This window comes from Artibeus jamaicensis, unplaced genomic scaffold (assembly GCF_021234435.1).
Source record: "Artibeus jamaicensis isolate MK-2021 breed Jamaican fruit bat unplaced genomic scaffold, CSHL_Jam_final contig_525, whole genome shotgun sequence".
Taxonomy (NCBI): Eukaryota; Metazoa; Chordata; class Mammalia; order Chiroptera; family Phyllostomidae; genus Artibeus; species Artibeus jamaicensis.
In genome coordinates, this window is record NW_026521874.1 from 13,078,345 (window position 1) to 13,103,637 (window position 25,293).

General features: G+C 55.1%; 1 protein-coding gene and 1 non-coding gene across 5 annotated transcripts in view; both read left to right on the top strand.

Moving 5' to 3' along the window:
• Positions 1-25,293, top strand: part of MYO18B (myosin XVIIIB) — a 224,209-nt gene that overhangs the window by 39,687 nt on the left and 159,229 nt on the right. For all 4 annotated transcript variants that reach the window (XM_053669858.1, XM_053669857.1, XM_053669855.1 and 1 more), the window contains 5 exons: positions 1,057-1,201; positions 18,600-18,773; positions 21,974-22,064; positions 24,338-24,530; positions 24,852-24,932. In XM_053669858.1, the coding sequence (XP_053525833.1) occupies positions 1,057-1,201; positions 18,600-18,773; positions 21,974-22,064; positions 24,338-24,530; positions 24,852-24,932 (684 nt within the window). The remainder of the gene's footprint in view (positions 1-1,056; positions 1,202-18,599; positions 18,774-21,973; positions 22,065-24,337; positions 24,531-24,851; positions 24,933-25,293) is intronic.
• Positions 21,692-21,822, top strand: LOC119057496 (small nucleolar RNA SNORA51). Its single transcript, XR_005084101.2, has one exon. It is a non-coding gene; the product is annotated as a small nucleolar RNA SNORA51 (small nucleolar RNA).

The following is a 25,293-nucleotide window of genomic DNA, read 5'->3' on the forward strand; positions in this document are numbered from 1 at the left end:
CTGTCAACCCAGCAGGCTGCTGGGCTGAGTCTCCTTGGCCAGATGGTGTGAGTGCAGGAATTTCAGACTAATTTTAATGTTCAGTCAAACATAATTGGGATCGTAAATCTAAAAAAGGAAAACAGCACTCTCTACCCATAAACATCTGATAATGTCATTTTCTCTTTCCTCCTGCTTAAAAATCTTTGGCATTTTCCCATCACCAGCACCAGGGGCTGCTGCGGAGGTTGCAAGGGGAGATGTCCTGGAAAGAACCTGTACTTGCTGGCTTGCTGTGGGATCCTGATCAGCTAGTGATGTCTGCCACAGGTCCCACAGGGTAGATGGGCTAGCAATGTCTGCCACAGGTCCCAGAGCGTAGGCTGGGTGTGCATTTGCCAGTCATGGCTGGGGTGTCAAGCTTCTGCCCTTGAGTGTGGTGTGTAAGGCCTTTCCACGCCCATTTCCTCCTGTCTTTGTCGGCCCCACACCCAGACACGCCTGTTCTGTTGTCTCCAAAGATCTTCCTGTCGTTCCTTCTTCCTATCAGGATCTTTATCAGGGGTCAGCCCAGCCTGTTCATCTTTCGAACTGCAGTCACATCTTTGTCTCTTCTTCACACCGCTAGCTTTGACTCTCTGGGGTGGGGTTCATGGCGCGTTCCTGCCTCCGATAATCCTGCCGTCGCTCTCCATTTACGCCCGTATCCTACTACTTAGCCTTTTTCACGCTTACTTGCTTTCTTTTCCCCCCTTTTCTTAAATTTCTTTCCACTTCTACCTTAAGAAGTCCTCAAAGTCAAGTTCTGGGTTTCGCTCCTCTTTGCATCCCCAGAGGCTGGCACAGAGCAGAGCCTCAGTAACTCTCCTGAATGACCACGCAAATGAATGAGTTGTATTGCCTTCCGAAGTCAGATAGAAACAATTGTCAACGCTCCTCAGCTCGATCGTGGATAATTTACTGTGGTCATAGGGTGACCACGTGTGTCCCCCGAGGCTCAGCTTGGCCTCATGTCGGGAGTTGGCGTTTTCTCCACTGTGATGGCCCCTCTTTCTTCCTCTCTCCCTTTGCCTCCAGCCCGAAGACAAGCAGAGGGCGGCGGCTGCCTTCGCCCAGCTGCAGGGCGCGATGGAGACGCTGGGCATTTCAGAGAGCGAGCAGCGAGCCATTTGGCGGGTGCTGGCAGCCATCTACCACCTCGGCGTGGCCGGGGCCTGTAAAGGTATGTACTTCCGGCCCAGTTCACCTGGGCTGCCCGCAGTCTCCACTGGCAGTTACCTGACAAGGTCCTTTTCTTGATGAGGTGGGACAGCGTCTGTCTATCATCTCCTGAGTGTCAGGGGCTGCCGTGTGGGAGGCTGTGGAGCAAGGCGAGGTGAGAGGGAACCTTCCAGAACCTCTCCTGGAAGAGGAACTTCCAGGAGCACGTCCCACAGGGAAGGAGATGGCCTGTAGCTGTGCCGTCCAGTGCAGAAGCCACCACCCGCACGCGCCTACTGAGCACTTGAAACGCAGCAAGTGCAACCGAGGAATTCAATTTTGAGTGCATTAAATTTTAACTTGCATGAATTTAAATGGCCATACGTGGCCAGTGGCTACTTGTACTGATCGGACAAGCTCTAGACCGTGGGCGAGGAGGTTGGGCCCACGCAGTAAAGGTGACGTGTTTCTATTTAGACATCGTGGACATGCTCCCCACCGTACGGGCTCAAGACGACCCAGTCACCCTCTTCCTCCCGAGCCTGCTCCCCCTCCTGCATGGGCTGTTTGCTGGTTGTCGCTCCTTCAACCTTGTCTCCCAGGTGGTTCCCATCATTCCTCTTGCCCTCACCCCTCCCTGCCCAATTACCCACGCCGCCGCTTGGACTAGTGCAGTAGCCTGGGTACAACCTGGTTGCTGATGCCTTCGCTCTTCCTTTTGTCCACCCTCATTGTGACCACTGGGATTCTTTCTAACACGTAACCCATTTGTAACCTATTATGCCATTCCCCTGCTTAGAATCCTCCCAGGATTCTCCCCTTTGCCTGCTGAATCCAGTAACATTCCCTGGCTTGGCATTCACGGCTCCTCAGTTCCCTAACCCAGTCTCTCCTGCTCTCTCTTTTGGCACCGTGGAAGGCCCTGGGGAGGCAGTAGGGATCCAGAGCTCTGCGGTTCCTGCCTTTCTAGGGCTTACGGCGCCTTGTGTTATGGGCAGAAAAGCCTGCCTTCTGCTTACCGTCGTACATCCCGCAAACCAAGATAGTTTTTGCATTTCAGTTAGTTGGAAAAATATATAAATAAGAAGAGTATTTGGGAACATGCAAAAGTTAAATGGTATTCAAACTGAACATGGGGCCCTCCCTTGTAAGTTTTTCACCTCATTTGTAGAGGTGGGACTTCTAGACTTGAAACCATCAGCCCGCTTTGCCACTGCCCGAGACCGGGGTTGTAACTGCACAGTTCAGGCCGGCAAAGCCATGCAGGTCGCGAGCTCAGCACGGGCATCTGTAGGTTAGGGAAGTGTGGACAGGGTGAACCCATTGTGCAGAATGGAAAACTGAGGCTCCAGAGGTTTGGTGCAGTAAACTGCAGGGTATGGGCCCTTGAGGACTGTTTTTATTCACAGGTTTGAGTGCAGTCCGTCTTTCCACAGGCTAAGAGCGGGGTTGATGTGAGGATTACACGGGATAAAGGAAAAGACACTGAACTAGGCTAGGTTTCCTCGAAGGAGGCCCTGAGACAGACATTTGTGTGCATGTAGCTTATCTGGGAGGGGATTCCAGGGGGCATGGAAAGGGGAGGGGGGGTGAGACAGGGGAGGAAAGGCAGGTGATACTGGGTACTGTAATGAGCAGGTTACATCCCGGCAGTGGGGGCCCAGTCCCACAGGGAGCTCCCGGGAGGCTCAAAGGACAGGCCCTAGAGGAGGGGAAGCTGGGATGTTTATCCTCCTCCTGCTTCTCCCTGGTGGAAGGTAGCTCCCCGGGGGCATGACCTCCTGCACCCCCAGCCCACCCCATGCATGAACTGAGCATGCTCCTACAGCCAGAGGAAGCAGAGAGGCACAGACAGGTGCCTGCAGTGACAGGCCAGGGACACTTATGTGGGGCACGGATGGGGTGGCCAGGGTGAGGGGTGGTGGGCAGGTCATTAAGAGCGTCTAGTTCAGGGCAGTCACCCAGTAGGAGACAGCGCTACCACGGCGCTGCTGGTCCTGGGTTAGGGGCCTGTCCCTAGGTGGCCCAGCCTCTTGTCTCCCAGCTGCACTCAGCTCAGACAGGCCTGCTCCCTCCAAGCACTCTGCAAGGTCTCGGAGGAGAGCGACTGGCAGATGGGCGGCACCATTGAACCCTCTCTGCCTCCAGTTTGACTAAACAGAAGCTAACGTAGCCCCGCCCCCACCCCTGTCCCAGGCTTGTGACCCGCCACCAGAGAAGCTGGAAGCCCGAGACCCTCCTCCAGGGCACAGGGGACGTCCCCTCCGCCCTGGACTCAGGGGCCTGACCCGTACCTGTGGCTGCCTGTGATGATAAAAGAGAAAGGCACATTTATAAATATTTTATTAATACGTGATTATGGCAATAATTTCTCCCAGCCTCCCTCATCGCAGCCTATAAATTATTTTAAGAGGAGCTGCCGTCAGTCTGGCTGGGAGGCTGGCTTGATGATTTACTCACTATATATTCTGCTCTGGAAGATTTCATAATAGGTTGCTCTAAAATCAGCTATTAAGAATTTCAAAGTCATATATAAATGTCTTTGCTTTGTGTCATAACAGATCATTTTGAAATACTCCATTAATCAAGACTTTTTTTTTTTTTATTACATGATCTCCTCTCAGTGCACCGCATTTCCTTACCCTGTTTTGGGAACCTGAGCCTATTTTTAAAAGCGAGTATCAGACCCTGTGGGGAGATCTGGGGCCTTTTAACTGGACTCAGGGTTTTTGAGCTGTTATTGCAATGATAAGAAAAATAATAACTAATATTGGTTTAGCTTTCGATGGTTTCAGAGGCACTTGTACTTCTATTTTGCTTTTTGATCTGACAAGATTCATGCAGTCATCTGGTGAGGAAGAGCGGAGCCCCGGGCAAGCGTCGGGACGCAGCCTGCTGGGCATGAGTCCTGGGGGGTGGGGGGCATCCTCTCTCAGCCTCAGTTTCTTCCTCTGTAAAATGGGGTTAATGATGGTACTCACTCTGTAGGCTTGTGAGGGTTAAACGAGTCAAGGCCAAAACCCATGAAGCACAGGACGTGGCTCGTGGTAGCGGGGGATCAGGAAACGGAAGCTCAGAGAAGGTGTGTAGTTTACCTGAGGTTACACAGCTGCCGTGGTTCAGGATGAGGTTTACAACGTTGGCTGCCCCTCCTGCAGAGGCTGCTCTGCTGCCCCAGACCTTGCTATGGGCTGTTCAGGTCACTCCCTGCTGGGACCCTGGCTCTTTCCACCCCGGGGCCCTGTGCTGAGCACTTGCAGGCACGATGATGTTCCTGTAGAGCCTTTGGACAGCCCGGCCGGGAGCAGTGAGAGCTATTATCATGTCCATTCTACAAATGAGGAGACCTAGGCCTGCCGGAGAGGTTTGTCCGCCCTCCCCGGGGCACGAGACCAAAGCCAGAAGTGGGACTGGGACCCGCATCTGCCCGTGCTCTGGGACCCCCTGTCCCCGAGCCCCATGTGCAGCTGGCAGCCTCTGTCCTCACAGGCTCCCAGACGTCTGGTGAGGCCACATTTTCATGGAGTGCGCTGAACTGGCTTTACTTACAAAACTTCTGATGCCAAATGTGTGGGTTTTTTTTTTCCTGACACCAGCTAATTCTTTAAATCTCCAGACACCAGCTTAGTGTCCTAAACTCAGTGCAGTTCTGTCACTACCTGGGGTCAGGGCAGACCCCATAGGTCAAGGGCTCTGTCCTACAAGACTGCCCGCTTCCAGACACCAGGTGGAGGTGTGGGCCCCTGCACTTTTAGACCAACCGACTAGAAGGCCAGGGGCTTCCCACAAGCCCCTTGGCAGGTTTAATAATTTGCTGGAACAGCTCACAGAACTCAGAAGTCACTTTACTTACCGTTACTGGTTTATAATAATGGATACAAGTCAGAAACGGCCAGATGGAAAGAGACAGCACAGAGCAAGGGATGCGGGAAGGGGCGGGGCTTCGGTGCCCTCCCCTGGGCATCCGCCTCCCTTAGTGAGCTCGCCACCCGGAAGCTCTTCAAACTCCGGCCCTTAGGGTTATTCATGGGGGTTTCAGTTCACAGATGAGACTGATTACGTACATTACCGACCAGTGGCGATTAATTTAATCTCCAGCCCTTCTCCCCGAGTGAGGCTGAAAGTCCCAGCCCTCTTTTCCATCCTTGGTCTTAACCCCCCAACCTGAGGGGGACCCAGGGTCCCCTAGCCACCACTCATCTCGTCAGCATATCGGGACTGTCCTTTCTCTTCAGAGATTCCAAGGGTTGAAGGAGCTGTGTGTTGGGGACCAGGATGAAGACCAAACATATTAGTCATAGGTGCCAAGCCCTGATCAGGAGCCCCCAGACACAGTGGGCTAGTGGCCTCCACCCAGCTGCCTCTTGGGTGTAAAGCATTGACCCCTAGTGTCCAGGGTCACGCTGAAGGTCGGGGAGGGGAGGGGCACAAGGCAGCTGACCCCAGGGGATTTTTCCTTTCGGGTGTGGTCCTCTTCTCCCCACCCGGGGGAGCTAGAGCGGTCACTTTCTCCTCTTCTGGAAACTTTCTTCCCTTTTTTCTGCTTTAAAAGTGCATCAGTCCTTCTTTGCCCCCTTCGAGGCCACCGAGCCCATTTGGGGTGGTCCCAGGCTAATAAGGGCCCAGACTCTCAGAGCACTCTGTGGTCACTGCTCAGTTAGGTGTCTGCCCATGGAACCTTCAGCACTGACATCGCACGGGCCCCAGCGTGACCCTTTGGGGTCATGCCCTGCTCCTCCCAAAGTCCCGTCAGGCCCCGTGGATTCCTGAGCTCCAGCAGGGCTCTGCCACCATGGCCTCCCCCTCCCTCGCCCTTCTCTGCACCTTCAGCCCCCAGGACATGGTGTGCTTTATCAGGAGGCTTTTGGGCCCCATCCCTCTGGGCACCTGGCTGGCTGTGGGCCCAGGATCGCCCTGTCATGTGCCCCCCACCCCGGGCAGCGTTTTGGGGTCTGGGGGATGCTCCTCTCGGGATGTGGCAGGGAAGGGACTCAGGTGTTTCAGAGTCGGCCAGTCCTGGGTTCAGAGCTCAGCTCGGCCTTTTACTGCCTGTGTGTGACCTCAGCGAAGTTATGGCACTGCCCTGAGCCTCATCTGCCCAGGGGACGGAGGGCAGTGTGAGGGGAGTGTGGGCATGAGTCCTGGGGGGGGGCGTCCTCTGACGCCCCTACAGTCACCTGGGCTGCCTCCCATGGACCGGCCAAGTGGGGCCTGGCTGAGCTGGTTCTTTACGAAGAGGCTTGTTTGGAGAGGTCAGGCACAGCTGGCCCGTGGATCTTAGGAAAAGTGTCCTTCAGATGGCAGAGGGGCTGCACCCCTCCCTCCCTCTGCACTGTCTCCCACCTTCCTGTCTCCTGGACTAGCTGGCAGGAATGGGTCCCTCGGGAAGGCAGTGGGAGGGGGCCCTGGGGGCTGGCTCCACAGGGCAGGTGGAAAACCTGGGTGGTTTGATATCGTAGCTGGTTTGCTGTTAACCCAGGCTCATGGCCTAGGCCATTGCTCAGGGGCCATGGAGCCACCACTCATCCCACCTCCTATTTTTCCCTTTGGCAAAAAGTGGCTGGTGGAACAATTAGCTGGCGCCTGTATGTTTCAAATGGCAGTAAACGATGCTCTCTGAAGCTCAGTTGGTAGGAGAGAGTGAGGGAAAAGGGACATGCTGGGGCCCTGCGTGGGACAGAGCTGGCTTTGAATCCTGGCTCCCCTGCTTCCTGGCTGGGTGGTTGGATCTGTGGGGGGCATTTTACCTCCCTGGACCTCAGCTCCTGTGACTGTAACTCGGGAATAGCCCCACCTACCTTCCACAGTCATCGTCAGATAAGGGATGCTCGGTGCCTGGCACATGGGGGCAGTCAGCAAGCTGTAACTCGCTTCTCTTTGCAAAGCGCTGTTGTTGGCAGCTGTCTCTGTTGGCATTAAAACCTGCCCCTGAGGGGGCTCAGGCGGGGTCATCAGGCCCATTTGGTGGGGGGAGAGCCCAGGCCTCAAAGGAGCGAGGCTGCTGTTGGAGGGCACAAGATGAAAACTGGGGTGCCAATGAATGAAAGGCTCAGAACCAGACTCCAGTCCTGGACTCTCAGTCCAGTGCTCTTCCCACAGCTCAGCAGAAAGTGCTGAGGGCCGGGGACCGTGCAGGGTGGCAGCCAGCGCACCGTGAGCCCCACAGCCTGGAGCTGGCAGGGAAGGGAGGACTCCAGCCCATGCTGGTCCAGTTCCTGCACCGGGCAACAAATCAGCCGCGCCTCTGCAGCTGTGAGGGATGATGGGCGCTTTCTCTGGGAAGTCTGAGACGGCTTGTCACTCCGCCCACTGTCCATCATTACAAAGATGACAGTAACGTTCAGAATCCCAAACAGCAACGAGGATGAGCAATGCCTGCCTTGACCGCCCCCTTGTTTGGCTTTCCTTTTTCTCAGCGGGCTGACGGGAGGATTAATTTATTTGCCTTTCACCAAATTTGCCAGTCTACTTGCTGCTGACCCCTTCGCCTAATATATGGCACAGTCAGGTCCGTATATAACCTGAGGAAGGGCCGTGTAATGGGCTGATGAAGGGAGGCTGCCAATGGGCCCACATCTCCATAATAAAGATGTCAGTCCCCAAATGGATGGGGCTGTAACTCGGGGAGCCTGGAGGGGCCTGCAGGAAGGAGAGGCAACAGCAATAACAAGAGCCCAGCCCCCTGCTTTCTGCTGGGGCACCCCGACATCCGGCAACCAGGGCAGTCCATCCAAGGGCAGGAGGGGGTGGCCAGGTGCTCCCCAAGCTGGGGCAAGACCCCATGTGTTGAAAAGGCCAGTGGAAATAGTAACAGGGATGCCGTCAGCACAAAGCAGTGGCCATATATTCAAATGACACTTGGTGAAGTGTTTTACTGTTTTCATTGTCTTAAAGCTGCTGATACGCAATGCTGCATGGTTGTCTTCCTAGGAGGAATGGAAACAATATAAAAGAATATTGGGTGGACAAAGGTCTCCCCTCACCCTCAGGCTCCCCCGCCCTGGGGGGGTCCAAGTGGACTGTCGTTAAGGTTTAAAGGTGACATGTATTACGACGGAAGAGCCAACATTGGTGTGGTGCTGTTAACCGAAGCCCATCGCCTGCACCAGGGCTCACTCTCCAGGTTGCGAGTTCCGTGGGTGTGGACACAGGTGCAGAGTCATGTGACCACCGTGCCACTGCTCTGATTGGCCGGGCCTTTTTCTGTGAAAGCGTTTGGTCTGAAGAAACCACAGATTCTCAGGAAGCTGGAGCCACAGTGCAGGGTCCCACGACCGCTCCCCGCGGGGGGGCACTGCGAGCAGCCGTGGCCGGTGCCTCGTAGCGCCAGGAAACTGATATGGGTGTATTATACACGCCCACCTTCAGGGCTCTGAAGCTGCGTTTAGTTACATCTACGCCCGTGACACATATTTGGCTGGCTGGTTGGTTGGTGTTTTTACGCAAACGCGTCCACGCCGTCTCCAGGTCTACACCCTTTGGTTTTTCCCTGTCACAGCGTGTTTTTGACCTCTTTGCCCTCTGGGTCACAGCCGTGTCCCTAGTTCTCCCTGTCGACCGGGAGGGCTTGCCTGGAATGGGTGGGCCTCCCATTCTGCCGATCATTTGGGTTGGTTCCTGCTTGTTGGCGTTCTAACCCACGGCCCCCCGAATATCCCTGTATGCGGAGGTCGTGCACACGCGTGAGCATGGTTCCCTGGACATGGAACTGCTGGGTCAAAGGTCAAACATTCCATGGATGTGGTCCCGTTCACCTCCGTGGGTGCTTGCACGGGTTGGCTGGTCGGCTCCCTTACCCATCACGAGCCTGTGCGGTAGGTACTGCTGCCGTCCTTCCTGTTTGTTGGTGGGGGAGCCCACGCTCAGAGAGGTGAAGTCCCTAACCCAGGGTCACACAGCTCTAAGTGGCACAGAGCCGGACCTTCCGCCTGCCGTGCGCGGTGTCACTGAGGGTCAGAGGAAGGCTCAGCACCTCAAAATGGACCTGCGGCCTCCACTTTGAGGACGCCGTCTCTGTCCACTGCTCTGGAACAAGACGTTTGGCCCGCCCTCTCTCTCCTCCTCGGAGCTCATGCGTTTCCGTAAGCAAGCGTGCAGGGCTCGGGGAGCAGAGGCCAGTCCTCCACCTGGCGGGGGGGCCCTTCCTTGTGCGGCCCAGCACGCTGCCTCACTCGCCTGCGCCACGAGGGGCTGCTCCCTCCCGTCCCACCCCCCCAGCTGTTTCCTGGCTCTAATGGACGCACTGCACACTTGTCACAAGGTGTTCGGAGCTCAGAACACACGTGCCTCCCCGCCGTCCTCCCCAGGAGCCCCGACTGGGTTGGTGTCTGGGCCCCAGCTGGTGGGGCCAGCCTTGCCTAGTCCTTCAGGCTCTGGGTTAAGAGGCATCAAGAGTCACTGAGTCGGAAGGGGCAGGACAGCTGCGGCCTGGGCGTCGATGGCGCCTCTGTGCAGAGGGCCTCGGAGGGCAAGCTCAGCCTCCCAGAGCCTCTGCTGGCCCAGGGGCCCTCCCTGCACGGGGGCGGAGGTCAGAGGTGATTTACTGTTTGCCTGGCCCTGGGAACCTCCCTGCAGGGGTGCAGCACCCAGGATGCTGAAAAGGGGCAGAGACTGGCTGGCCTGAGCCCTTCTTTGTCCAGGACAGGGGCCAAGGCCCAGAGAGTGAAAGGGACTTGCTCAGGGTCATGTGGGGCCACACGGTGAGGCTGCAGGGCATGAGGAGCTGGGATCTGATCTCTGGACACCTGGGCCATTTTACCGTGCTTATTCTGCTTCTCTCCCTCCGTCATCTCCTCCTCCTCTCCTCCCCCCTCCCTTTCTGCTTCCCCTAGTCTCTCTGCACTCCCTGCGTCTCTCCCTTCTTGTCTCTTTTCTATGCCTATTGGACGGCAGGTCCTCAGCCTGAGACACCAGCCTGTTTTCAAGGTGAAGTTTCAGTTTGATGGAAGGCGATCGACCCAGACAAGTGCATTGGTAATGCCGAGAGAAAACTCTAGGCAGGGGACACCCAGGTTCAGAATCACCAGCCCGAGACTCTGGAGCTGAATCTCCAACGCTGAGAAGAAACTGGGGAAGGCACTTTGAGCAGGGGAAACTCAGTGAGCAAAGGTGTGGTGGCTTGATCGAGGCCCGGGCCTTCCTGTTCCCCTCTGCAAGGTGCCGACTTGAAAAGCCCCCTTCTCAGGTCCCATGGGGTTGAAACAGGGCTCTGATGGAGAGAGGGTCAGCGCTCGGCCCTGCGGCCTGGGGAGCTCATGGACCTGTCCTCGGACCCAGCAACCCCGCGGCCTGTGCCTGCTGGGCCCAGCCCCACCCTCCTGCCTTCCCTTGGCCGCAGGCCCCACATCCTCTGCCCGTCCCCAGCTGGTGGCTTGGCTCCCTGCCTGACAGCTGGTGCCTATTCTGGGCCACAGGCAAAGATTTAGTCTGTGTTTTCTAAGCATATTGAATTCATTCATTAAGCTGGAATGGCTGCTCTGGGATGTAAACAATTATATTAAAAAAAAGAAACACAAAACCCTGGAGTGGCTGATGCTGGAGGCAGCACCCCCCAGCGGCCCCTGCCTCTGGGGGTCCGGGCGGTACCACCGGGACGAGGGAGAGGACCAGGTTTCAGACGGGCCAAGCCACCCAGTCGCTGGCTGGCCCAGCGAGTCCTCTCCCATTTTCTAGGGCTCGGTTTCCCGCGGATGAGGAGAACAGCCAGCACTGACCCAGCGCTGACTGCCAGGCACTCTCTGAGAGCCTGGCCATCTCGCTGACCCCACGGAGTAGGCGCTGTTGTCCCATTTTATAGTGAGGGAACTGAGGCTCGGGGAGGGGAAAGGACATGGTAAATGGGGGTGGACTAGATGCTCTCTGGACTCTCTTCCAGCCTTCATCGCCAGAGGCGCCGTCACCTGTTATTGAAGGGGAGATAGCGATGGTTCAGTGAACACCCAAGTGAATGTTGGACTCACGGTTCAGAGGCAGAATGCCACATTGCTTTTGTTAGTGATGATGAGGATGAGGGCGATGATGGTAGACGGTGATGCGGGAGGATGACGCAGTGATGCTGAGGGTGGTGGTGATGATGGTGGTGGTGACCTGATTAACCGTTACTGTTCACTGAGCATCCATTCTCTGACAGGCATGATTTCAGTGCCTTGTGTGGATTATTCCATTTAACTCTCATAACCCTCTATGTAGGTCATACCCATTTTATGGATGAGTCAATGGAGGCTCCATGAGGTAAAGGAAGTTTTCTAAGGCCATGGACTTGGGAAGGGGAGGAGCCCCATTTTGGACTGAAGTGTTGTACCTTTAAAGCCTGCCCCCATGCTTTATGATGTGCCATGTTGTATGGTCCATGGGGTCGTCAATAAATGGACTTAGTAATGGTACCTTTTTGTGTGATTGTTACATTGATGAGGTTAAGTGCTTAGCACAGGGCAAGGCACGTGTTGCGCACTCAGGAAACACCAATGATTGGACTTTGTGTGGCCCCAGGAAATAGCTTTGAAGAAGACAGTTTGATGGGTTGGGTGATGTCACTCTGCCTTCCGTAGTGAGGGGAACTTGAACATGGAGAGTGCAGTGGGCTGGGGCCGCCAGGGCTGCATTTGGCCCTGGTGTCTGCCTTGTTAGCTGGGCGGCCTCAGGAAAGTCATTCGCAGACTTGCTGCCGGTCCCAACCCAAGCCTTTGCTCCTGCAGTTCCCCCGGAGTGACCCCCTCTGGCTGAGGTCTCCCTGATGACTCAGTCCCTCCGCTCCGACCACCTGCTCTGGGGACAACTCCCAGGCAGCCTCACACCCAGTGTCTTGTTCTATCCTGACAATGGCCCTTTGGGAGAGGAGCCACCCATTTTACAATACAGATGCTGAGGCTCAGAGCAGTGAGATCAAACTAGTTCAGGAGATCCCGACTGAGAATCCCCCCTTCTTATAAATTTGCAGCACACCCTCAAAGCTCTGAGCAACTCCAGCAGGAGAGCAGCCCCTTCGGGCAGCTCTAATCTAATGCTGCCCCAGCTGATTTGTCCAGCGAACCCCCTTTTCCCAGAACATCTGCTCACGTTCCCCAGAGCACTGGGAATGGTCACAGGGCCATCTTGCCAGCGGTGAGTCACTGTGGACAGTGATTCCTGCTGCACTGTGAGCACCTCAGCAGCGGTTTGTAGGTGCTGTTGGCCAGGTCTTCCAGGGAGCGCTGACTGGGCAGGCGAGCAAAGGCCCTGGGGCAGGTGGCAGCGGTCTCCCAGGCCAGGCAGGTGGAACAGTGTGCCCAGGTTTGTGGGACAGCATGGGGCCTAGGAACGGTGGGAACAGGAAGAAGCCATAAGAAGCAGGAAGAGGCCAGAAGCAGGAAGAAGTTCTGGCCTCTAAGAGGGTTACATTTTCCAATAGACTTTTGCTGGAGGTCCCCAGGCAGAAATGTGAATGTGATCATCATTATGAGCTGACGTTTATTGGACAGATCCTTTGCTGAGTGATCTGCACACGTAACCTCACTGAGGCTTCACAGGCACTCCATGGGGGTGGGTTCCCATTTTATAGAAGAGAAAACTGAGGTCCAAAGAGGACACGTGACTTCCCCAGCATCACACGGCTTCAAGCCTCAGAAGTGGGATTGGAACCTGGTGATCTGTCTCCGGAGCGCTGCCTTTTCTTGTAGCATCGACAGCCTTTTAGGCTTATTTCTTCCCTGCAGGTAGCCCCTTCTTCACAGGTCTGGGAAGTGTAAACCTCAGTGTGAGGAAGTGCGAACCAGATGCACCAGCATCGTAAATAAAGAAGTCACATAATGTTCAGTAATTCAGCAATAGCATGGCTATTGTTGGAAAGAGAAATAGCTCAGTTATTAATAAATGCAGGGGTCACAGTAATTCATACAATCGAACCCACTGTGCACAGAGGAAAAACAGTCATGCTCTTTGTTCCTGCTTTTTTGTTTTGAGCATTAAGAGGGAAAAAAACCTTTATAGGTGAATTTGACCAGCTCAGAAAGTGAGTACCTGACCTTCCCTTGCTCCTTTCTTCTTTTTTATCTCTCACGTCTCCTTGGTTCATTCTCCCTGTTTAAATCCCAGCCTGCGTCTTAACAGCGGGTAAGGCAGTTTGCCCAGATCCCCTGGTTCGTTGAGGGCGCCGTCAGTGAAACCAGCGCTTTCTACACTAGGGCCTCACGGGCCACTAGACCTGCCAGATGCTCTAGAAATGCGTTTGGAGGCCCAGTAAGCCTGCAGAGAACACACCCTCCTTGGAGATCCTGCAGATACACTTCAGAGCTCGGAGAAGTCCTGCGTTTAAGGGACTTCTTTCACCAAGCAGCGAAGAAAAACAGGACATAGGATTTATTTTTTCTCTGTCACTGATGACTGTTCCATTGAACGGCCGCTGCGAGGGGCTCGGCTGTGTGGCCCCTCTGCCTCCCTCCACACCCTCCCTGCCCCCTGGAGAGCCTCAGACTTAGCTGGGGCGAAGCAGGTGGGCTGGATGGAGCCAGGCCTCACCCTAGGTGTGCAGAGGGCTTCTGAGGCTTAGACAAAGATGCACAGAAGGAGCCACCCATCAAGACCTTGGCTCCCTTTCAGGGTATCTTTTCTTGGCTTCAGTAACTTGAAGGGAAAACCAAACCAAGCCTGACTATGAAAGTGGTCAGCCTCTGAAGGCCCTCTCTCAGCCTTAGCACATCAGATGGGTGCAGCTGCTGAGACAAGGGTCAGAGGGGCAAGACATTCACGGGGGAGGTGATCCCGGGGAGCATTTGAAGGGGTGTGAGGAAGGGAAGTGGGAATGGAAGACAGTGACAAAGGACAAATCATGAAGCCCGCTACCTCTTTGGGCAACTGTGGCGCTATCCCTCTGATGGCCTCTGGAGGGCAGCATAGAGCAGGCACCGGGACTTAATCCTGGGAAGGATGTGACCTCCAGTCCCTGGTTGAGGGTTTCGGATGTTAGATCAGCGGTGCTGGCAGTTTGCCCTGTGCATGGACAAATGCTGGCGTGAAAGGATGCCCTCAGCAGTCAGAAGCACAGCAAGGACTGGGGCCATAGAGGCGGGTGAGTGAGCTCTGCTCCCAGTCTGCTGCACCATGTTGTCATCTGAAGTCTGCCTCTGTTTCCTTTTTTTTTAAAGGTTTTATTTATTTATCTTTAGAGTGGAAGGGAAGGAGAGAGGGAGAGAAATATCAATGTATGGTTGCCTCTCGTGCATCCCCTGTTGGGAACTGGCCTGCAACCCAGGTGTGTGCCCTGACTGGGAATCAAACCGCTACCCTTCGGTTCACATGCCTGTGCTCAGTCCACTGAGCTACACCAGCCAGGGCTGATTCAGTTTCCTTTTGAGTTGACCTACAGCCAGGTGTGTGGATATGGAGGTATCAGAGCAGCGCCAACCCCATACCCTGGGCCCACCATCAGGGGGTCCCAGCTCCCTCATTATATGCTGTGTGACGTAGTGCAGGGCAGCGTCCCGTTCTGTGTCTCAGTGGCCTCTCCCATGGAGTCAGGCTTAGCAGCACAGCCTGCACACCTTGCAGGGCAGCTGGGCGATCAGCCAAGGTCACCTGACTGTCCCCCGCTCAGTGCAGACACACTCAGTGGGGCATCCTCCAGCCATGGCGCCATGCATGGGCCACTTGTCACTGAGAACATAATACAATGGTTATGTGCCAGTAACTTTAAAACTATGCAATAGATTCAAGGGTGGGCGGTCCTAACCCTTTATGTACTTGCATAAATCTAGGCATCCCTGCGGAGGGAAACACGAGGCCTGCAGTTCCAAGTACTTCTTCCCGTGTCACGACCCCTGAAGACAAGCCGCCCTGTCTGCTGGTGGCTCACTGGAGGGACAGCCTGCCCCGTCGGGGTTGGGAATGTGCCACCACACTGCGTTATGGGAAACTTAAGAGATTCTTAGGGAACTTTGAAGGGCACTTGAGTTTTCCCCTCAGACTCTGACTGGAGAGCGATACCTGCCCCCCTGAGAGGAGGCCCCTCCTCCTGACGCCACAGGTAGAGTCTCAGGCTGCAGCCAGGAGGCCTGAGTGCAGATCCCACCTCTGCCGCTTGCCAAGTCCTTGGGCAGTCACCCCCTCTGAGGCTCCATTTCCTCTTAAATCCTGTGGCCTCACAGGGCTGCCGGGAGGATTACGCGAGGCGACCGGGGTTCAGTGCTCTGCTCGGTGCCTGCATGGGGTGGGCAGGTGCTCAGGACGTGCGGCTTGGCAGATGTTACTATATTAAGGTGGCCTTCGTAACACTGTTGGCGTTTCTGATTCTCTGGTCAGTGAGACAGGGGAGAGGTGACCGGTGGGGTGCCAGGTCATCATGACTTCCTAGTGGTCATCTTGACATGTCCTGTGTGATGTGTGCAGAAGAGGAGGAGGAAGAGGGTCCTTCAATTGCAGGGTGAAGGCCCAGCACGGAGCTGCGCCGTGTGTGAACAGAGACCGAGGAGCCTGCGGGCTGGATTTAGTGTGCTGACCAGCTTCAGGGGGCTGGGGGCAGAAGAAGCACTTTCCTGGGAACTTTCCCCGGATGCCTCCTGGGTTTCACCAGCTGGATTCTGCTCAGTGGGCTTGGAAGTATCCCCCTTAAACCAGGCAGGCTTTAGAGAGTCCTGGTGAGTCCGTGTGCTGCTCCTCTCTGCAGACCCAGACTCGTCAGTTCCCTTTGTGACTTCTCTCCAGCTCCAGGGGAGACGGAAGCCGCCCCTGGTGGAGCGTGGGAGCCTGCTTTAGAGAGAGCAGCGGAGGAGCGGGGGTGCAGGAGGGGGACTGGACACCGCCCACCGAGGCCGTTACCGCCTATTTAATTTGCTTTCAACCACCAGCCCGGGAAGAAAGGAGAGAGTCTCATGCATGGCTAATAACCTTTAATGGCTCTTTTTCCTTTTTTCAACAAAGAGAGCAGAGCTTGGGCTCCCAGGTAACTATATCTGATTAGATCCTAGTGCCATTTCCGTGCTCATGTGGCATTTATTTCTACTTTCTATTTGTGACAAGTGATAATGGCATTGGTTTGCACACTGGCCTCCATGCACAGAGGGCAAGGAGAGAATGAGGCAGACCGCTCCAGGCTGGTAGGTGCCTGGTTTAATCAGCCAGGGACCGGCATATGAGGCAGGTCTTGGGTGGCCCCAGGATGAGTAGATCTCCAAACGGACCTGCCGGGACCTTCAGAGTGTCTGTGGAGGCCTCAGGCGTTCACTCGTGTGTTCAGTGCGTGACGGTCTCACCCACACTCTGCTTCCTCCAGGCCGTGTCCTGGGAGCAGCCGTAGGGTGGGAACGGTGGGCAGAAGCTACATTCCAAGGACAGGGGACCTGACTGCCCAGGGGCCACTCATGGGCCAGCTGGTGCTCACGTCCTGTCATTGACCTCCTCCAACCAAGGGGACCTCACTCACGACAGTGCTGTCACAGTCCCCTGCACCGTGCACTTACGTGAGAAGGGTAAGCGAGTCCATTGGACAGAAAGTCCTACGTGAGGCCACAGGCACACGGCACCTTTCCTAACAGTGGTATCAGAAGGGCTGATTTGCGGAGCTGGTTTTCCATCCAGTATCTGCCTGGGTTCTGGCGACTTTCTCTGGTTGGTTTTCTCATTTATAAAATGGGGATAATAATGCTGCTTTCCGGACTCTTGTGGAGATTTGATGATGATGATGACGACGACGACGACGACAATAAACAACTACACCTGACAGGTGCTATGTACAGGAATCCCTGCACAGACTTCCTGCCTCCAAAAGCCAGGATCCGAGCGAAGATGATGGGTTGCAGAGAATGGGACTGATGATGGCTGGCTGTCACCACCACCAGCCGCGTCACCTCCTTTGTCCTCTTTGAATAAAAGTGGCGGAACTTTTCTAATCGCCACGCTCACTCTCTGAATATCCATCCATTCCTTCATGTGTAAAATGGGGGTGATGACCGATGTGCCCATGGTGGTCAGCGCAGCATGAAGGGCAGCAGGGACACCTCCCTAAGTGGTGGCAACCTGTGTCCCCCAAGTGCCCGGGGCCAGAGCGCCTCCTCCTCGGGTGGTGTCCAAGTCCCAGGGAAATATCTTTGTCCACATTTTCCCTGTAACCAGGCAGATCCTTCGAGATTCCTGCCTGAAGAACTGGGGCCTCGTGACCTCTTTCTGACGGACTGAGATCTCTGTTGGCCGCTGTGGTTCTTACTGCAAAGACGGAAACACATTTGTGGGAAGAAAAGACAGGGACAAACATTATTTAAGGGTGGCTCCGTTAGGTTTTTGTTTTCACTTGGATTACAAATCTAGTACACAAACCACTGTAGAAAACTTGGAAAATACGGAGTCCCCCTACCCAGCTGTGATTGGTAATATTTGGGTGTATCTGGTTTTCATTATTACTTTTTTACAGCAGTGTAGAGTGATTGACACAGTTGACGTCACACCACAGTGCGGTTTTCAAGTTTGCTTTTCCCTTAACATTGTCTGCGCCAGACCATGTCTCCACTGCTAGTCTGAAATGACCTGACAGCAGTCCCAGGGTGGCCCCCCCCCTCCCCTGCCTCCGCTTCTTCAGCTTCATTTGTTTCTCCCTTCTCACACTCCAGCCGTCTGGCCCTTTTGCCGCTTCCCCAACACACCATGCCCATTTCTGCCTCAGGGCCTTTGCACCGCCTGCTCCTCTTACCTCTTCCTGGTTCTTCATGGGGCCAGCCCCTTCTCACCCTTCACAACCAGTTCAAATACCATATCCGCGGATAAAGCCCTCCCTGACCACCACAGATTTATAGCAAGTTCCTTTCTGTGGATCTCATCACGCTATTTTATTTTCTTAAAGGAAAAAAAAAGTCTTTATAATTCCATGTCCCGAACTTGCCTTATTATCTGTTTGTTGACTTGTCTATTGTTTCATCTGCTCATAGACTGTCTGCTCCATGAAGACAGGCACCTTGTCTGTCTTGCTCATCCTTGATTTCCCGGTGGCTAACACAACACCTGTCACATAGTAGGAGCTTCATAAATATGCGTTGACTAAATGGATGGCTGGTTATTTAGGTGGTTGGACTGGCTGAGTGGGTAGTTGATGAACAGGTGGGCGGGTAGCAGGAAGTGGTGAGTGGATGGATTGTGAGTGAACGCGTGGCTAAACAAATCACACTTTTACTAACCCTTCCCCAATTCCATGTTTAGAGTGTTTCTCATGACATTTTTAATTGCTTTCAACAAATAAACAATGCAGATGGCAAGGAAATAGGGGAAATGTGTTTTTGGAGAATCTGAGCCCAGCCTGGGGGCCATCCTCTAGGGGCCCAGGCCTGGGTGGTTGTATTCAGGCTTCTGCTAAGGGTCAGTGGCCTGGAGGGTGGGTGGGGGCGAGGGTCTCCCAGGTTGTCTTGGACGCCCATCCTCCCCACGCCCAGGACCTCCCGCCGTACTTCTGTCTGTCTCTCCCGCAGTGGGCCGGAAGCAGTTTATGCGGTTTGAGTGGGCAAACCATGCAGCCGAGGCCCTGGGCTGCGAGTATGAGGAGCTGAACACGGCCACCTTCAAGCACCACCTGCGACAGATCATCCAGCAAGTGACGTCGGGGCCGAGCCGACAAGGCCTTGAGGACGAGGAGACCAGCTCAGGTATGGGAGTGCTGCCTCTTTGGGTGGGCCGGGTACCCCCTGGGCCAGCTCCTGGGGACACAGCAGCATTCTTCCACCTGTCCACCTAGGATTTAATGAGGGTCTGTCGCACGCAGACCTTCTAGGTATGAGGAGAACCACTGTGGGGGGAGATGGCCATGGCCGCGGCTCCTACCTGCACAGCACTTATGGTCAAATAGTTCTGCCTAGTGGTCATGAAGCTTGTGGAGACCAAAGAGGGGACACTGGAGGGACAGAAATAAGGCCGGGGGTGGCTGGAGTGGCTGGAGGCCAGGAGGAGGTGGTGCTATGCAGCAGGTGGGGGTCAGCTCGCACACTTGTCTCCAAACCCGGGTTTGTATTCTGAGGTGATGAGCAGCCAGGCAGGGGCCTGAGCAGGAGAGCAGGGCACGGCTGGACTCACTCTTCCTGAAGCACAGCCCGGAGGAAGACGGGGAGTGAGTGGGAGGAGGGAGAGCACTTGGGGACGTTATAGAAGTCCCCTGGTGAGGTGACAGGGGTCGGACCAGGGAAGTGGTAGTGGAGATAGGACAAGGTGAGCATGTTCAAGGTCAAGTCTACAAATAGAGACAACAGCATAGTCCTGGGGGAAAGTGAGGAACCGCGGTTTTGGCCTAAGCAGCTGGAGGGATGGGGGTGCTCTGAGCTGAGGTGGGGGCAGAGCAGCGGAGCTCTGTGCTGCCCCTGCCGGAGGGGCCTGCTGCAGCTCAAGCCTGCAGCCTCTGCCGGCCAGACTTTGGGCTGCAGGAGGGGAGGGCGGAGGGGCTTCTGGGCACCCAGGGCCTCTGAGAACTCTCTCAGAGCGGCTCTCTGGGAGCCCGCGGGGGCAGGGCCAGTGGCCTGGGACTGTTCTTTGTTGTGGTTCTCGGCCTATCTTTTCAATGACCTTGGGTCCACAGAGCTGCTATTCTGAAGTTCTGGAGACTTTGGCTTGATGGCCACTGTCACTTGAATTCCGCTGGCCTGTCAGATTTTCTTCTAGATCCAAGTGCGAACTGTCTTATGGTCACACGTCCTATCTGATATACACGCCCATGCACATTACCTGCACACACGTGTGCACAGCGCATAACATGCACACACACACACAGATACACACTGTATGTACATGGGTACACACACATGCCCCCGGGCACACACTACACCTGCAGGCACAGACATACATCACACATGTGCACAGAGCACAGGTACATGCACAGACACACAGATACATACCACACACGCACAGACACATGTACACACTGCTTTGTGGAGCTCTTAGGCGAGGTCTCCAGGGTAGATGTTAAGCAGGCAGGGTTTAGGAGAGATGCTGGGAGGCTGTGAGTTGCCTAGCAACATCCCGGGTTGGGGGTGAAGTTAAAGGAGGGATGGGAAATGCTTCGGGGCGCAGCGGGCCGCCTGGAATGGACACGCAGGAGCATTTCTCCACGCACGGGCGCGTGCGCGGGCGCATGCGGCTTTGGAACCGTTTCCAGTCCTTCCCGTGGAACCAAAAATCCAAAGGACCGGGGTTTGTGACCTGACACCCCCTCTCCCCACCCCCTCCTCTCACCCCGTGGTTCAGTGCACTCTGACCAGGGCTGGCGATTCGAATGGGGCCCACGAGTGTGCGTGTGCGTGTGCGTGTGTGTTAACGAAATTGAGACCACAACTGTCATAGTAGTTTCCGTAAGCGTTTTGATTCCTCCTCATGTTATAGGGAGGCACTTCCTCATCTCACTCAGGACTCTCTGGGCCTATTTATTAGCATTCCTTTGCGTAGATGGACGACAAATTGCCCGATCCATTTGCTATTGTTGGATATTTAAGTTGTTTTGAAAGAGTGATTTTTGCCAATTTGATCAACATTCGGGAGACCATCTGTACCCAGAAATCTTCGTTTCTCTGAATAGTTCATCAGAATAAAACCTAATGGGGAAATTAATATGTCCAACTATATGCACATTTTATGGCTTCTGATACAAAATTGCCAAATTTCTCCCCAGAAAAGAGGGAACAACGGGCACTTCTTGGGTCCTCGCTGCACGCCAGGCACTGAGGCTTGGGAGCTGCCCAGCCCAGAGGCAGTGCCCACCCTCGGGTCACACCCGGCCTGGTTGCGGGGGACACAGTGCACAAAATAACCACGCATGTAAAGACGTGTCGTCCTCTGTGCTGTAAAGCAGGGTTGACCTGTCCTCCTATGCCTGGCTCGCTCCACTGATGTAACGGCCACCAAACTCACCTGTGTTGTGGCAAATGGCGTATTTGAATGGTACACTACACAATCCCCCAGGCATCAGAAATCTGAAAAAGCCAAAGTCTTAGATGCAGAGCAGAGAAAGGTGGTTACCAGGGGCTGGAGCCGGGGGTGGGGGAGTGGGAGATACAGGCCAGAGGGCACTGAGTTTCCCTGACTCGGGGGAGGGAACCCTGGAGCAGAGAGGAGCCCAGATGGGCGGGATGACCGGGAGGTGAGTCAGTCTGCTGTACAGCCCAGCGCCCACAGTCGCCAGCACCGTGCTCTGTAATTAAAATCTTACAGGGCGCATCTTGGGTCACCTGTTCTCATCACAGTCCCACCGACACAAAGAGGGAGGGAGGACACTTTTAGAGCTGATGGTCATGTTTATGGTGATGCATGCTCCTTGTCAAACTCATCAGGGTGGGTATAATGAGTAGGGAGGTGCAGCTTTTTATATGTCAGTCATACCTCAAGAAAAGCTTAATTAGAAAAAGGGTCAAGGAGGAGCTGGCAAGTGGCCCATTGCCGGCTTCCCTGAGGAGGGGACGTTGGGTTGAGCAGGGAGGGAGGGATGAGCCGGAGAGCACGGTGCAGAGGAGTCAGGGCCAGGTTATGCAGGGCCCTTGAGGTCCTGGCAGAAGACTCGAACTTGGTCCTAAGAACACGGGTATGGGGTCTCCCGGTGCTTACCACAGGCTGTGTTCTCACACCGCTTGTACAGAAAGAGGAGGCAGAGTGAACCTACCCCATACACACCTCAGCCAGGCCCTTTGCCTGGTCTGTATTGTGAATGGGGGGACACGGAGTTAAGGAAAAAAAAAAAAGAACATAGGTATATAATTTCAGCAGTGGGGGGAGGGGTGTTTGAGGGAGGGGGCTGTCCGAGGCCTGTACCCAATGCCTCTAGAGGCATGTCCCAGGCCAGGCCCTGACCCTTTCCTCTTCCCAACTCCAGGGCCCAAGATGACGGGCGTGGAGTGTGTGGAGGGGATGGCCTCGGGCCTGTACCAGGAGCTCTTTGCCGCCGTGGTCTCCCTTATCAACAGGTAAACGCAGCCACCCCTGGGCACAGAGTCAGCTTCTCTGCAGGCCCACGAGCGGCCCGAGCGTGGGCCAGTGAAGCAGAGCAGGGTGCTCTGTGAGTGGGGCAGTGGGCTTTCCAGTCCCGCGGGGCTGGGTTGAAATTCCACCTCAACCACCCACTGGCTGTGTGACATTGCCAAAATCCATTCACCCCTCTGGTCATCCCGTCTGTGTTTGTGAAATAGCTCTCCCCCCCGGGGTCATTTTGAGGATTACAGCAAATAATGAAACTCAAGAACTCTTCCTAATCATGGTCCTCAGTACCAGCACTAACGGCTCATGCTTTTGGGGGGGCCATGCTAAGGGTCAGGCCCCCACTAATTGTATCACTCACCTCGATCATTCAACACCCACGCTGGCCTGTGGTCCAGGTGGGATGACGGAAAGAGCGGTGGGGCTGGGAGGCAGATGCAGTGCTCCCCGCTCAGTCCCCCGAGGGTCCCCGAATAGCCTACAGTCTGCTCTCCTTCATTTATTTTTCTCCCGTTTTCTGCTGGGAATGGGGCTGACCCGGGAGAATTTTTTTTCTTTTTTTTTTTCCTGCCTTCTCAACAGTCTTTTTTTTTATTATTCTTTTTTTTTATTATTGATTATGCCATTATAGGTGTTCTATTCCCCCCTTCATTCCCCTCCATCCTACCCACCCCTGTCACCGCCATTACCCCCCCTTTAGTTTATGTCCACATGTCTCAAGTTCTTTAGATTCTATATTTCCCATACTATTCTTGCCCCCCCATCAATTTTCTATCTACTGTCTATACCACTTATTTTCTGTACCTTCTCCCCCCTTCTCCTCCTCCCACTCCCCTGTTGCTAACCCTCCTTGAGATCTTCACGAGCCAGGATATGTCTGTAAAATGCGTCTGCCACACTGCAGGCAGCAGAGCCTCTTCTCTGTCATGGTGAGCCAGCTCTGAGCCCACCCTTGGAAATCTTTCATTGATTCCAGCAGCGAGCCCTGCCCTCCTCAGTGAAGGCAGGAGGCGGAATCAGGCTGCTGACATCCCATTAAGGGGGGAGGGGCTTGTGTGAAGCCAGGAAGAGACCAGGGCTCTCGTGTGTCACCAGGACACAGAATCCACTCCCTCCCCTGCTCCTGGAATAATTGCCACTTGAGACCACATTCTGTGGAAACCCAGGGGGCTGCGCTCACTTAGAGCAAGGAGTGCTGGGGGTGGAAGATGAACAGCTGACGGAGGAAGCTGCCTTTGCCCACGGAGGTGGTGTTCTTAGAGCCACATCCGTAAAAGTGGGTACATTGGTGATACCTATGCCCCTACCACCACTGACCTGCACCAAGGAGGCGTCTAACTTTCCAAGTGTCAGCTGACTTAGTCTTCACGCATGACTGTGTGGTGGCTGACCTCGATGGCCCCACTGTAAGATGCAGAGCCTAGTAAGTGGCCGGGAGGAGCTAAGGTGCGAACTCAGGGCCCTTCAAAGTGTGTGCTGCTCATGCTGACAATAATAGTGGGTAGGGTGGCATTGCCCCGGCACTTAGCTCCTGGCTACGCTCTTGTTCAGAGCTATCACCTCCAACCCTCCCAGCTGCTCTCTGGGCTGGCTCCATGCTTAACTCTTTCACGGCTGGCTCAGAGCGGTTGGGCACCTTGCCCATGACACACAGCCCCTCAGTAGCGGAGGAAGGGTGGAAGCCCATCTGTGACTGTGTCCCAAGTCCCTGATTCCTGTGTTTTCATGTCAATAATCCCTCTTTTATTATCCATCCTGATAAAGTCATAGAGACAGTCCAAGGAGGTGATGGCTTGAAGGAACGTTATAAGCTGACACTGGACCAAATTCTTTTCCTATTGCAATGTGTCACTAAGACAGAAAGGGAGGCTGCGGTCTGGACTTTAGGTCCAGTTTGCCATGTGACCTGCAGCAAGTCATTTCTCTGCTCTGGGCCTGGTGGGAGAGAACATTTCCTGCAGGCCGGTGGTGCCCATGGGAGGCGCTTGCCAAACTTAAACTCCTACTGCCTCTTAGTGCAGCCCCTGGGATCACCCCACTCATCTCTGCCATCATTCCACAGTGGGGGAACTCCATGCCCAGAGAGGTTAGTTAACTTACTCCAGGTCACACAGCCTGTCAGCAGCAAGCCGGTTTTGAAAGCAGATCTGCCCGCTCTCCAAACCGCCCGGTGTGCTTCCTTCGTTTCTCCGTCCCGGTGACGTGGGAGTGGGAGGCCCTAAGATGCCATGTCGTCTGGGGCCTCCCTTGTCTCCCGCCCCAGATCCTTCTCCTCCCGTCACCTGTGCACGGCCTCGATCACGGTGGTGGACTCCCCGGGCTTTCAGAACCCCCGGCACCAGGGCAAGGACCGGGCGGCCACCTTCGAGGAGCTCTGCCACAACTACACGCAGGAGCGCTTGCAGCTGCTTTTCTACCAGCGGACCTTTGTCTCCACGCTGGAGCGATACCAGGAGGTACTGCGGTGCGGGGAGGGAGGTGGGGAGTCGCTGTCTGATGGGCACAGAGCTTGCTTGTGCAAGGTGGAGAGTGCTGGCCACGGACGGTGGCGCCGGCTGCACAATCGTGTGAATGCACTCAGCGCCACTGAACGGGGCCCTTAAAAATGGCCAGAAGGGTCAAGTTTGACGTTGCGTGTGCTTTGCCACAATTAAAAAAATATGATTTAAAGAAGCCTGAGGGTGAGGAAAGTCGTCACTTCCCTTACTTCTCCCAGAGGTTTTCAGCCCCATTCGGCTCTCGGGAAGAACTAACGATGAGTTTCTGTGACTCTCCAGGAAGGTCTTCCTGTGCAGTTCGACCTCCCGGAGCCGTCCCCAGGGACCACGGTGGCCGTCGTGGACCAGAGTCCCTCTCAGGTAACTTGGGGCCCAGCCGACCAAGGCTCTCAGGCACCGTGAGGAAATGGGATGAGTGTTCTTTTCATGAGAACGCCAGCAGACTTGAGCCTTGCTGCTGCTAGTTGGGGGTGCTCTCTGCACCAGAACCACCCAGGGGTTGCAAACCACTGACGCCTGGGTCATGCTTTCAGACTGTGCATGGGTTCGGGACAGTGGCCCTGGGCCTGAACGTCCAGTCCCCCTCGGGGTGAGAACTGCACTCTGTGTTCTGTCTGCATTGGTGTGTTGGAGCACACCCTCACCTGGCAGCCTGTGGTCAGAGCCGAGGGGACGCAGGGCCAGTGCCCAGTGGCCTCCAGCCAGTTTCTCCTGGAGGGAC